Source organism: Poromitra crassiceps (genome assembly GCF_964638095.1).
Source record: "Poromitra crassiceps genome assembly, chromosome: 1".
NCBI lineage: Eukaryota > Metazoa > Chordata > Actinopteri > Beryciformes > Melamphaidae > Poromitra > Poromitra crassiceps.
In genome coordinates, this window is record NC_139623.1 from 1,207,667 (window position 1) to 1,222,542 (window position 14,876).

The 14,876-nt window shown below is 43.5% G+C and overlaps 1 protein-coding gene across 1 annotated transcript in view; it reads right to left on the bottom strand.

Moving 5' to 3' along the window:
- Positions 1-896: 896 nt before the first annotated feature.
- dop1a (DOP1 leucine zipper like protein A) overlaps positions 897-14,876 on the bottom strand; it is a gene marked incomplete at its 5' end in the record, with an annotated part of 48,026 nt that continues 34,046 nt past the window's right edge. Inside the window, 9 exons of the mRNA XM_083646464.1 lie at positions 897-1,511; positions 3,778-3,907; positions 4,462-4,626; positions 5,301-5,356; positions 5,572-5,708; positions 9,165-9,317; positions 9,812-9,873; positions 11,805-11,954; positions 12,288-12,397. Of these exons, the coding sequence (XP_083502590.1) occupies positions 1,203-1,511; positions 3,778-3,907; positions 4,462-4,626; positions 5,301-5,356; positions 5,572-5,708; positions 9,165-9,317; positions 9,812-9,873; positions 11,805-11,954; positions 12,288-12,397 (1,272 nt within the window). The 3' untranslated portion in view covers positions 897-1,202. The remainder of the gene's footprint in view (positions 1,512-3,777; positions 3,908-4,461; positions 4,627-5,300; positions 5,357-5,571; positions 5,709-9,164; positions 9,318-9,811; positions 9,874-11,804; positions 11,955-12,287; positions 12,398-14,876) is intronic.

The following is a 14,876-nucleotide window of genomic DNA, read 5'->3' on the forward strand; positions in this document are numbered from 1 at the left end:
AGACAAATATTGGCCAAAATTAGTTGAAACTGTGAACAAGAGAATTCTTGTTTAATAAGTCAGTTTTCATTAATGTTTTCATTGATGTAAGCTACTATGGCTCAGGATAATAAATAATAATAATGTTCATGCTTTCAAATAAATGTAGTTAATTTAAAATGGTATTTATTGAATGGATTTGAATACTAAAAGGCAGAGCAGTCACATACTGGACCCTGCGTGGTCAACAACAGCAGCTCCTCTCATTCAAATGAGGCAAACCTGCTAAGTGGATAAATTGGGGAAACTGCAATTTGCTATAAAACAGCATCTTTAATCTTCACAAGGCAATGGGTGAGAAAGTGTGCAAGTCAAGACTGTAAAGTTTGTCACTGTCCATGGTGCTGATCTGCACTGCATTCACCTTGCCAGAATGCACCGGCTTCAGCAATGTGACATCAAGCCTTTTTTTATCGAGTTCATACCTTGTACAATCGATGATTCATACCAATAATTCACAACGCCTCCCAAGTCGTCATAATTTGACCATGTACTGTATTGTAATCACTATGCATCTGCAAAATACCCACCCAGTCGCATGTCCATCCCATCAGAAAGGTTAAGCAAACCATCAAAAATATTTGATCACAGCACAACTATTAAAGGTCAAACTAAATTGTGAATTGATCTACATGTGAACCCAGGGCGTTGGGAGGCCCTTGGTAGTCCGGGGCCCCATGCAATATTCCCTCCATCCCCTGTTGGAAATCTAGGAATAGCAGTAACTGGTTAATTAATGAGCGTTCAGTTTGAATCATTAACAAATACCTCCATATTGTTATGCATGGAAGTCCAAGCTGCAAGAGCTCACACAGTCTGAGGCCAAGTGGCTTGAATGCCTTTTAAATATCATGAAGAAATGTCATTAAGTCTTTATTTAATAAGTCACATCAATATGGAATGGCACAGCATCTTCACTTAGTCCCCAAGGACTCACACGAAATGTTAAGGATCAGTCATCAAAGCTCCACATATACAAATAATTAAAATTAAATAGAATAGAATTTGAAAAGTAAAATAGTCATTATAAATACAAAAAAATGTACAAACTTGATTCGGTTTTTTAAGTTCCCCATTAATATTCCCTTATGTTTTAATATACAAGTTGAGGTTTTTCACTAGTGGTTGATCATTTATCCCCTGTCCCTCTCATTGTTGTGTCCTCACGTCTTGATAAGGCCCTCTAGAAAGTCTTTCTCTACCATCTCCTCGATGTTCTGCCGAGCTCGACTCCAGAAGACTTTCTGGCTCTCCAGCTTGTGGCCGTCCTTGTGGCTGGGGAAGGAGGCGTCTCCAGGGGTGTGGGCGTAGGCAGGACCTGAGCGACTGCTGGCCTTACTGTTGAAGACCTGGCTGAGCAGGTTGAAGAAGGGCAGGAGCTGCTCCATGCTGCGGATCACGTAGAGGGTCAGCAGCAGGTGGCCCGGCTCCCAGGACAGGGTTCGACTGGAGCAGTCCTCCTCTGGGTTTTTCTGTGTGTGTGTGTGTGGGGGGGGGGGTTATGGTATGTTATAAAACGGCTCTCTCAAATCAAGCAATCTGATTGGTTCACAGCCATTGTATAAATCCAGTAACCCACTCCAATAACCCATGGCCATGGGTTATTGAGTTGCCATGGCAACTCTCTTACTAAAAGGCTTTGGTTACCTCAAATGACAATGTAGAAAAAACAAATGGCGGAGACAGCTGTCAGATCCTTGTGAATCGATCTTCGCTTATAACTTTACTAATACTTCGCAGAAAATGATGTTTTGTACAAGAATAGACGCGGGCTAATGTCTTCTTTGCAAAAAAAAGGCTGTTAAAGGCTTCTCAGCAAGCGCCAGGATTGGCCAATGTCAACTTCAGTCTCCAGAACGATCCAATCAAATCACCCGCACGTTCTTGCGGTCCCGCCTTACAGTAGTGTTTCAACTGACTCTATCAGAAGGACATGCCAGTCGGACTTATAGTATTATTATTATTATTATTATATTATCATACTTGGAAACCGTTTTATAAAAGCAATATAGCACTCGAGCAGCGTGTGTTGTGGGATATATCCTGCTGCTCAGCAGTTATCCCACTCGGCCTGCGGCCTCGTGGGATAACAGCTGGTCAGCGGGATATATTTTCCACAACACACTGGCTCTCATGCTATATTGCTTAATTATTCCTCCTCCAAGGGGGGGATTGTCTTTTCGCTCTCTGGTTTTGTAAAAGGTCAGCGAGCTAGTGTGGTGTCCCTGGAGCAGGTAGGTGTTACTACCGCTAATGTACACCGCCTCCGGAACAGATGCGGTACGGCTGCGAACAGACCCACACTCATGTAATCTGTCAGACGGATGCAGGATCCGACAAAAATAGAACAGGTGTGTAATTTTTCCGTAGCGCATGTACTGCACATCAATTAACATGGGCGAGAGTCAATCCGGCAGTTTTACCGCAACGCAGCCGTAATGCATCCGGTGTACATTGCCTGTAAGTATCTTGTTATTTTGTGCGAGAATACTTAGACAGATATGGCTTCATGAATCTTCCTACAACACCCTACTTGGGAGACAATGTAGAGTATCAATACTGGACAATGCAAAATTTCAAGGAAAACCCCACTCTGTTTTCTTTAGACTACAATCATTGATTTAAGCTTGCACTGATGTCACAAGGTATATATTTAGTTCTACTATACTCTCTCTATGACTACATTTGCTGTATAACAGTGTCGTAACTAGGTTATCTGGACAGACAATATTCTGCTGCTGTAATGACCCAAATTCCAAACAGGGATCATTAAAGTCGAGCTGAACCCAAAAATGACTTTTCTTTTCTTTTAGTTCAAATACCTGGGTATGCAGTGCACCTATTTAATAATATATGCAAACAAAATCACAACAATCTAATTTCTTTAGTTTTTCACACTTTTTCACATCAAAAGTTCATTTTTCAAGATTTCTTTGATAACAGTAATGTAGTTTGCTGACGTCACCTAGTACTATCAAATTTCTACCGCATTTCAACCAATCATATCACGACATGCAGCTGTCAATCAAATCTTCATTTCTGGATAATTTTCTCTTCCAAATGAAGTAGAAAATGGTGCCTAGTGCCTGTCATCTGGCAGAATTCCTATCCCATAAACTAACTACTAACTTGGCCAATTGTTAGAAACATGAACAAAAAACAAAAACTATAATCTCTAAGAATGCAAAGAAATGTAACTGGCTCGTTAAAACGCGCATTCCAGGGATATCGTATTTACAGAAATAGTGTAAAAGGCGCGCGCTTGAGAGCGTTTGAGAGCGTGGTTGTCAGGGGTCTGCCCTCGGAGATTCCAGGCGGGCGGGCAGCACCCATTCATCGGATTGTCTGCTCCCTCCGCACGAAGCAGCTGGCTGCCTGGTACTCCCCGGATCCCACTCGCGTAGCACGATAACACACTGAATCCCACTCGATTTGGAGGCGGAACACGCCAGGATTGGCCAAAGCCCAATCCAGTCCCCAGAATTGTCAAATAAAATCACTATGACCCGCCTCTCAACCTGTCATCTTAGACAAACTATGTTTTCAGTCTGAAACGGACTCATTATGCACGTGACGAACAGGTTCAGTTCGACTTTAAAGCTTCATTTAATCTTTAAAATATCCAAGACATGCTGGGTTTATCTATCCTCTGTTTAGGAAGGAAGAGAGGGAAGAAGTAGTTTAGGAAGTCATAACCGTGTGCTTATTATTACTGCAGACAGAGGCAGGGTGAACTACCTTGGCTCGTTTCCTCAGCAGCTTGGCCAATCGAACCACATAGGGCTTAAACTCTCTCTGGTGTGTCCCCTGCCGTCTCACTTCCAGCCCTGAATCGTCTGACGCCTCAGGGATGAAGGCCCAGCGGTACCTGATAACAAGCAAGGACACACACATTTTTTATCTGCATTTAAACAAGTCAGTAAAGCATTAAATCAGTGATATCCATCATGTATTTAATGCTTTATTGACTTGTGAAATGATGATGAATGATGAATATGGTATTTTCGGAATACCTGATTCATTCATACATTCAAACACACTCCATAGTGTCTTATGCACTGCCACATTCCTCAGAGTCGACTTATCACATTCCCAATAGCAAGCAGAAGCAGAAGGCACTCAAATGGGACAAAACCAACAAACTGTAAGGAAGGCTCTGGAAAACACCAGCTGTGTTGACACTACCTTGTGTAAAATCCATTTTAAATCAACTTCAGCAGACGTTGTGTGCCTGTGGTGTACTTCCCCATTTGATTGCCTTGCACTAGATGTTAAATGACCAAAGTTGAAAGGAATTAAATATGGCAAGAGAATTTCCACCGGCGATGGACTGATTCAATTGCTGATCCCAGGTGTATTGTACAAATGGCCCAACCCTTTCATAAACACAGTCTATTATAACCCGAGCTTGTTTGTACTGACATCTGGAACTGCGGCAGGCTCTCGGAGGGCAGGGCTAAGGCCAGGTCCAGCAGCTTGCAGGCCGACAGGTAGAGGTTGAGCCAGCGCTGGCTGTTGTATGAGGTGGAGAAGCCGTTCCCTCCTGAGTAGGTGGTCTCCAACCCGGCCACAGACGGCCCTGATGTCCTAGAGAGGGACAGAAGAGGATCAATTATATATCTGAATGGACAGAATACATAACATATTTAGAAATAGTGCCATGATTGTGTGTGTGTGAATTCATCTGGACACATTTCTGTGCATATGTTTTTCCACTGAATGTGAACAGCTAGTAATGCACTCTTGAACATCCACTCTAATCTAATAATATGGAAATCCAACAGTAGCCTGGGTAAACCCATCCCCCACGTGACCTGCTCTCAGACCTGTTCTCAGCTAGTGACTGGGAACTGAGAGAGCAGGTCACGTGGGGGCTGGGTTTACCTAGGCTAATCCAACAGTGCATATTTTAGAATGTTAATTGTACATCTGCAAATTGCAAACATCTGCTGATCTGTAAATCTGCTAATGAAGATGGTGTATGTTTATTTTATTTATCTATATATACATTTGGCAATGTGGACTCTGTGTCTGGGCGTGGGCGAGGCCACGCAGCGGCCGAGCTAGCTCACCCGTGTAGCGGGTGAGCCTAGGAATTTAGCGCGCATAGCACTACCCTCAATATATACAGTACTTTTGTTGTAATTACTTGTAGTATCTTCAATACTCTCTTTTTGCTGTATTTTCCCCTCCAATTATCTGCTGCTGCAATGTCTCTACAGTATGTAGAGTTTGAGCTAACATCAATTACAATCAGTTACCTTGATATGTCCTCATCTGCTGTGAGCTCCTGCTCCATCAGTAGAAACACCTGAACCTACAGGGAAAGAGAACATAGAAAACAGCCTCTCATAATATCTTATACTTTACTAATATGAAGTGCAGTAAAGCTGGTTATCAGCGTGCGTCTGAATGACAAAACGTATGAATGGGTGGGTGAGTGAGTGTGTGTGTGTGTGTGTGTGTGAGTGAGTGACAGAGAGGGGGGGTAGACAGACACTGCAGTCTGCTCATGTCGTGTGTAGGTCTCACCAGTTCTGTGATCATGGTGGGCCACAGTGAGGTGAGGTGTTGAGGAGACATGCGCAGCAGCAACACTCTAAAGAACAGGAACACCTGAGCGTGGAGGATGGGCACCTGAGGCAGACGCAGGCTCTCCACCAGACGCTCTGAACACACACACACACACACACACACACACACACACACACACACACACACACACACACAAAGTGAACACACAAGGCTTTCAGGTGATATACAAATAACATGCTGCCTTGCAGAAGGGTCTGACTTCCATCAAGGACCTATACATAGATGGTCATTTTGCATCCTTTGATCTTCTGGAAAGGAAGTTTGAGTTTCCCGGCACGAACGGGCTCAGATTCCTGCAAATCAGAAATTATGTTCAATCCAAGATTCGTGCCTTTGAAGCGCTCCTAAATGAACATGCTTTTTAATGTTTTGCTGAGCCCTCCTCACTCCAAGCATCTCATCTCTAGATTTGTATGTCTGTTTGTCAACTGCACCATGACCTCTACTGAGAGGATTAGAGAAGCATGGCAGGAGGAACTTGGTACTGATTTATCTGACATTATATGGGAAAGGAGTCTGTCGGTTGTGCAACTCTGCTTAGGTAACAGCAGACACCAGCTGATCCAAATTTAAAGTTGCTCACCGTCTCCACTACTCCAAGCAGAAATTACACAAGATCTATACTACTGTATCACCACTGTGTGAAAGGTGTCAAGTGTCGGAGGGCACACTATCTCATGCCTTTTGGTTCTGCCCTTCACTAACTGGATTCTGGGCCAAAATATTTGACTGGTACTTTAAGGCTACGTTCACACACAGCACCCAAGCCTTGCCTATGCCTTGCCTTTACCCACGCTTTTAAATAGGCGTCCTTTTTAGTCAATGAGGCTGTGTACACAGGGTGTCTCAACGTGAACCTTGCGTGTACCCACGCCTCGCCTGAGCTGCACCGATTTTATCGTTTAGGCGTGAGTTCTATTTTCAAGCCGACTAGGCGCGTGAAGGCGGACTTCTTCTGTCAAGCCATGAAGGAAAAACACGACAATATCCGTGGGAAATGGCAAAGGCAACTGAATTTCAAAATAAAATGGTGTTACTACAACAGTGTTGAGCAGAGAGAGAGAGAGAGGGTGATTGACAGGTGGCTATCACGTGGGGCTTTCTCCCCGTCGGTAAACAAATCTTCAGGAGAGAGAATAGCGACCGAAGAAGCAAGATGGTCAATGAAAAGTTAATCCACTTAGTACAACAGCATCCAGTTCTCTATGACAACAGTGACCCAAGAAGGAGACCTGGTTATACTGTACATATCCAGCATCAATAGCACATTAAATATATCAGATTTATTTTACCTACCCATGATAATTCAGGACCACACATGACAAAAAAAAACACTCGGGAGAGAGGAGAGGCGCTTGTGACTCGGCTCAGGTTCAGCGTGGAATAGGCGTCCAGTGTGATCGCAAAAGCGTGTGATAGGTTCACGCGCAGCTCAAGGTATGTAGGCGTAGGCGTGGGTTGAGGCAAGGCAAGGCGTAGGTGCCCTGTGTGAACGTAGCGTAAGGCCTACAAAATAACCCTTCAGCCGGAGGCAGAACTCGCCATCTTCGGCTGCTCGGAGTCTTCTCTGAACTTCCCTACAGCTGTGCAACAGTCTCTGACACAGGGGACAACTGTTGCCAAGAAACTCATCCTGAAGGACTGGAAGTCCCCCTCTTCACCCTCTTTTCAATTGTAGCTGATGGATATTACCTCTGTTATACGGATGGAAAGACTTAGGTTCCTGAGGACTTAAGAAATTCTCTGCCATTTGGGACCCGTTTCTAGCCTACCTTGTTGAGGTTGGGGGCGACGGGTGATTCGCCAGACTGGTTCCCCATGGACCCCCTGTGTGGGATCCTGGGCACAATACCTCTTATAAGCACCTTACGCGACTGGTAGCACGACTTAATACTGAATGTTGATAATATGTTTTTGTTTGTTTGTTTGTTTGTTTGTTTGTTTTTTCTTTTGTTTTCCTGTGTCTGAGCCTGTTTGTCTTGTTCAGAAAATTTGTAAATAAAATATTGGAAAAAAGAACATGCTGCCTTGCAGCCATATTGGCGGTCCAAAACTCTGGTCAACAATGGGTGAACCTTTGCAACCTATAAACCAGGGGTGCCCAATACGTCGATGGCGATCGACTGGTCAATCCCACAGGCCATGCTGGTAGATCGCCATCCCCCCTTTCCAGATTTTGTCGGTCCTCTCTGACACAGCAACAGCAGTCTGTTTGTCTCTCACTCTCTGTTCCTCCTCCGCATATCAACGTGGTAAAAACACAGACACACTCACTGCACTTGTTCAGCCGCTTACCGACAAAGACGTTTGCAGTTCGCCTGACGCAGTGAACAGACAGGCAGATGAGGGCTGAGTTCAGCTCCGACAACATGGTTGTATAAAACGTAAACGGTGGTGCGTTAAACACCCTCCTGTTGTGTTATGCAAGCGTTGCACCTATCTGTTGGATCCACTGACTGAAGCATTCAGCAGATGTGTTAACCATGGAAACATGAGCAGAATCCTAATGTTTACGCACATTTTTCACTTTCTTTTAAATGTGTCAATTTAATCTAAAAGACATTGAAAATATGGGTTTATTTAAGAGACCGCTTAAAAAAAAGCTTACCTTGTTATTCAACGTTTTATTATAATTTTCAAATGAAAAGATTTTCTTTATAAAAACAAGATTTGGCCTTCAAAAAGTATTTTTCTCTCTCCCAAAAATGAGTCTTGAAAAAGGGGGGTCGTCTTATAATCAGGGTCATCCTATATTCAGACCAATACAGTAGGTAGGAACCCTAACAACCATAAAACAGCCTGAGATCAATTGAAATATATTGTCCTGTGGCGGGTCCATCCAAAAATATATATATATTTTCAGCTTTTTATTTTTTTGGTCATTTTAAAAGTAGCTCGCAAGGCAAAAAAGTGTTGGCATCGCTGCTATAAGCTCATGATTTAGCCATCTCGTCAGCAACTCGTCAATCAACTGTCTTGGTTATTGTTGTGTGCACTTTATCGTTAAAACTGATCATTTCAGCACCGATACACGCAATCCATTTGGTGTTAAATAATACCAGCTTGTTAGCTGGCTAATCTTGGTAACTATCACTGTCTTGTTGTTAACACATCTGATTTACACACATGCTAATGTTATGTGGTTAGCAGCTAGTGGGGTATAGTTAGTTTCATGTAAATAATAACACTGGTTGCTTTGCTAAATTAGTCTGCTGGCTATTTAGTTAGCTAGCACAGCCAAAACAAAATGTTCAGGTTAAATGTTCTTCTCAAGCTACAGTACAACTAGGCTAGGATTAAAAACAAGTCACTGTACTGTGTCACAATAGCTTACATGTAGAAACAAATCTATCTCATCAGACTATTCACGTTTACTTATAACGTTACTTTATGGATCCACATCCATGACATCTCTTTTAGAAGCATTTCTCCTTTTCTAGCCTGGTAGTTATACATTTACCAGCCGTGAGAGCGATGGCTGGTATTGTTTTCACCTTGTGTGTGTGTGTGTGTGTGTGTGTGTGTATTACCCTGTATGTCTGGCAGGTATTTCTGGTACTGGTCCACCTCACTGCTGTAGATGGTGAAGGCGAGGCGTTTGAGCAGCATGGCCCTCTGCTCCAGCTCGGCGTCCCGGTTGGTGAACGGACTCAGAGAGCTGCTCTGGGCCACAGCCACCCGGGCTGGAGGACAACACCCAGGGCGACTGTTACTATAGTCTGCTGCAGTACCAGCCTGTTAGCTTTTAACACACTTTTACTATATCACATTTGCATTCATGGTAGGTAGAGACTTTACTGGAGTATTCATCGTTGGTGCTTTTTTCTTTCATTGTATCCAAAGTATAAAAATGTCTGAAAACCACCATCTAATGCATTAAATGTGTGAAACTGTAAGTGTGTGTGTGCGTGTGTGTGTGTGCGTGCGTGGCACGGCAGTTACAGAGACCAGTAGAAATCCATCAGTGAGGCATTGTAATATTATAATCCGAGGCTCCCTGAGATTGGACATGCAAGGACTATACACCCACCACTCTATAATTATCTCTATAATGATCAATTAGGATATGACTTTTCATGCCAATAAAGCTCATTGAAATGGAATTGAAATTGAACGTTAATGGTCTACAACAGCACCCAGCAGTAAAATCAAATTTGTTAAGAAACTTGAAGCTTACTCATGAGGTCTCTGAATGTGGTCTTGTCATGAGTCATCAAGTGGTCAATGATGGCTCTCCAGCTGAAAAAGGAGGCAAATGATGTTGCCGTTAAATAGGCTAATATTCAATAGAGGAACATAAACAGACACAGGCTCCCTTGCACCTGGTATTAACATGTGTATCTTATCCAGATTGGGTCTACTGACTGTATATGATTTGGCTAGATTATATTGAGGCTTAAAAATGCATCTCTGGTATACACCCTGAAAACGTATTTCTCTTTCCCTCACCAAAGCGCAGACTAGGGATGTCACGAGAACCGATATTTCGGTACCAAGTCGATACCAACATTCTATAAATGTGACGGTACTGACTTTTCTACAATACCCAAGGTACCGCGCAGATACCAAGGACGCAAACACGGTCGCATCTATTGGGCTGCAAAATGCTGTTATCTGGCAACCCTGCTACTAACACGGGAGAAACATCATGGGGAATGGCGAGAAAACCGTCAACAAGTGGAGCAGCCGCAGCGACAGCTCCGCCTCAACTCCAAATGAAAAGAGTAAAAGTCAGGTATGGGGGTACTTTGCATTCGAGGCAAAGCAGCAGGGATTAATAAAAGATGCCGTGTGTCGCAGCTTCCAGACGAAAGGAGGAAACATTTCCAACTTCAAAGAACCTCAAAGACAGACATCCCGACTTATACAAAGAATTCTAGGTGAGTTTCAATTCGTAAGGTTAACATAAATTGACAACGTGTTAACACATGTTATCCTTGTTATCCCCCGCAATCTTGTGCGACTGTGACGTTAACGTTACACCAATTAAACGCAGACGTCTGCCCAGCTAACACTACTTTGCTGGGCAGCTCATTCACGGAATCACCTATAACGTTAACATTACACAACCCCCAAATTAGCCCTTTCCAGAACGCTGTATATTCAGATCATCCGACCTGAATCCAGTTCGGATGATCTGAATATACAGCGTTCCGGAAGGGCAACCCTGAAATACACGTTACAAAACGTTCTTTTTTTGTTTGAGTAGGCTGCCATAGACTACTTGCACAACTCCACTACTTCCTGAAATGAGTAGGGCATCTTGGTTTCCTGTCCTACACTATTGGATGAACTGATTAATGTCAGGTGTGCCTGATCACTGTTGTGGTGACTGCAGCAGTCAGGCACACCTGACATTAATCGCTTCATCCAATAGAGGGTATGCACGTGATATCACAGAGGCAGAAGTCACTGCGTGGTCACGCCCACCGAGTGGCAGCAAGACTGATTTTGAATACAGTAATCAGCCTAGATAAATGACAGCTGCTGCTCCAAACAACAGAGAGGAACCTGCTGAATGTTTTGCCCATAGGTTTTGCCACTCGGTCCCGATTGAGGGGGCGTGTTCCAGCGGGAAAGTGACGTCCATGCATACCCTCTATAGTGTAGGACAGGAAACCAAGATGCCCTACTCATTTCAGGAAGTAGTGGAGTTGTGCAAGTAGTCTATTGCTGTGGCCAATGTTATGACTGTAGGCCTACCTGATAAACGCTATAGGCTACCATGTAACCATAGCTTGCCTCTCCTTTTTTAAGCTCTAGTAGTTGTAGTAGGCTGTACCATCCTGACCATTCAGTCTGTCATCTTGGCATCAAAATATAACTTCAGATTTAACTCTGGGGGTGTGTGTGTGTATGTGTACATTGTGTGTGCAGCCTCTGCTGTTTACATACAGTAAGTAATAAACTATATCTAATAACTGAAATCTCAATTTTCCTCTCATAGTATCAGCCAAAGGAGGATTTCGACCAGGAGAGGCAGGAGCAAAGTCAGCAGCAGCAAACACACACACACACACACACACACACACACACACACACACACACACACACACAGAGTCGATGTGTTTATGCTCTGTCCAATTTCAATCACCATGGAAGCATGTTAATACTGTGTGTAAAAGGGATCTCACACACATACACACGATCAGATTCCTTCTCCTACTCACTGGGTGACGCAGGAGGAGTCCATCTGGAAGAAGGTGTGGTCCATGAAGAGGTCGAAGGCCTCCTTCTTCCAGGCACGGCGGGTGTACTGGTACCCACTCAGACTGCTCAGCAGCTGGATACAGGCCCGGTAGCTGGGGGCATTGTGAGCACTGCCAGGGAGAGGGAAAACAGTACTCTGTGTCATTTAAAACACACATAAAATATGACTCATATTTACACTTGGCAATTCAGTACACTTCATCTTTCTTCTTAACATGAAAAGATTAATGTAGCATATCTATTTTTTCCTTGGACATGACATTTCAACACATTTAGAATTTATACTTTACTATTTTCTAAATTGAAAAGCTACACAGAGTGCAATTCGTAGGTTAAAAGCTGTTTGACATTGTGATATAAAACTGTAAAAAGTGTCAACATTAGAATCTGACTCTAATCAGAGAAGATATCTCCACAAAATGTTAAAAGAGGTGAATCCATACCTGTGGTTGCGGAGGTAGGGCACTACATAGTGCATGATATTAACCAGCAGTGGGATGACCCTCTCCTTCTCATCGCTGTAGAACACCATGTCCAGCAGATGAGCCAGCACCTGACAAGTACATGAAGCATTCTTTCAGTAAGGATGGCAACAATATGCAACATGCTTGCAAAATGACATTAGAAAGTGTTCTAGCTATTCATCTCTAAGTATGCATTTGCTACTTGGATTCCTTGGCTGGATGATGATATATGGGCATAGTATTACTGCACCAACAGCAGAATACACAGCATTATGTCAATATAGATTGCAGCATAACCTCTGATAGATTGCCTTGAATAAATCCATTAATCTAAGAGCTGCAAATATAGTGAACCTCAGGCACTAGCTGCACAATACACATTAAACCAAAAGAGCCTAGCTAGAAGCGCCAACGTATTGATTTATCGCTTTGCTAATAATGAGTGAAGTAGGGGCAGGGAGGTGGTCGTACATGGGCTAGAAGAAGCTCAGTGGGAGTGTGTTAGTGTACTGTAGGGTGGTGTCTAAAAGCTCAGTGGGAGTGTGTTAGTGTACTGTAGGGTGGTGTCTAAAAGCTCAGTGGGAGTGTGTTAGTGTACTGTAGGGCGGTGTCTAAAAGCTCAGTGGGAGTGTGTTAGTGTACTGTAGGGCGGTGTGTAAAAGCTCAGTGGGAGTGTGTTAGTGTACTGTAGGGCGGTGTCTAAAAGCAGACAGGCCCATAGGTGTAGTGCCGGTAGAACGCGGGGAAACGGCGTTCCCATACTTCTCCGAGCGGTGTTTTGTGTGTGTCAGCGTGTGTGTGCATGTGGAGCCAATAAACGAGTGAAACTGGACAAAGTTGTCGTTCGTCTATATTTAAGGTGGGCTGAATGATTCACACGGTATCAACTCGTGGCTTGAAGGAAGAAGGAAACATTCCACCTTAACTACCATTGACCATTTATATTGTGTAGCGTTAAGTGAAATGAAAATCAAATCAATTGTACTATTGTATTGCACTGATTTATTTAACTCATTGAGTGCCAAGGACGAGTATGTTCGTCAATTGCGTTTTTTGACGGTGGGACGTGGATCAAAGCCTCAGGCATCTCCTGTACAAATATTGTAGCTATTGAAGGTGTATAAACTATTTTACGGACTCATTAGGTGGCGACAGTGCTCTCCAGATTAGAGAAAGGTCCGGAAAACAGCAGGAAAAAGCCCTGTGATGAAAGAGAAACCGCTCATGCTGCAGCCAGAGCCATATAGATTGCTCTGTCTGGAGCTGACGTTGGCTGCGAACAGCAGTCAATCCGCGCCCACAACTGAGCCCCTCTGTCTCTGTCTGTCTGTCTGCATAGTTTCTCCACACGATTAGCCGCCAGAAAAGCAGCACCCGACGCCGAAGGGCCAAACCATTCTCAGCAGTCCGGTTTGGCTTTTCCGTGTCGCGCTGGGAGCCGGTGCACAAAAACGGAGCACTCCGAAAATAGACTGGGTGCGTTAGTCTGTGTGTTAGTGTGGGGAGGAGTTTGCAGCTGAGGGGGGTGGGGCACGCAGGGCACCACACAACTACACCACGTCACTACATCAGAAAATATTATCTTCAGAGTCAGTGAATGTGCTTGAAATGCTTAATTTCACAAAAGGCGGAATAACTCAGCTTCTAATTTGAAACGCCTGTATTTGCTCAAAACAACCTATCTTCTCCGGCTCATAACTAAAGAACGGAAAATGGTATCAATAAACTTTTTTTTGCTGATGATACAATAGAGTCAGCTCGTTCTTTGTGCGTGTTCGGTGTTTACATAGTAATATCACACAATATTCCGTGGGCCTCGAGAAATCACTGAAAACGCTCTGAAACTCTGGCACTGGGAGCGTTCGTTCTCTAAAAGTGGCTGGCACTCAATGAGTTAACTATTTTGAATAAACCAGCCCTTCACGAAGTGTTCATAGTTGTATAAGTTTAATTTGCTTAATTTCTAATGAGCAGTTGATTCATGTGGCAGTGCTTTAGGCTACTATTTTAAATGTTTACTGTTTATGTGACCGCAGCCTGATGAGTCAGTGGACAGTAGGTCACCTGTTCACATAGGAGTTGTAGGATCACATGACAGTAAAATTGACCAATCATATCGTCCCTAACAGTAAATGGGTGGGCCAAATCAGCTACGCACGGAAGCACACCGGTCCGGTTTCTCAGTTTCTGCACATGCGCAAGCGGTGTAAATTTTACTATGGAGTGCACGTTACATTACCGAGATTTATTTTCAATGAATCAAAAGTTAGCGTTAATCACCAGATTGCAATTTGCATCGCCAGAATTCACCACAAAATGGTAAGCAGTGTTGGGCAAGTTACTTTCAAATTGTAATATACTACATATTACTAGTTACTTTCATTTTAACACATTGAGTGCCAAGGACGTCTGTGGACGTCCTAAAAAAAAGTAACGAGAAGTGCCAAGGACGTCTGTGGACGTCCTAAAATCATAATTCATATTAGGGATGCACCGATATCAAAATTCTGGGCCGATACCGATACCGATATTTGAAATAAACAATCTGTCCGATACCGATATATACCG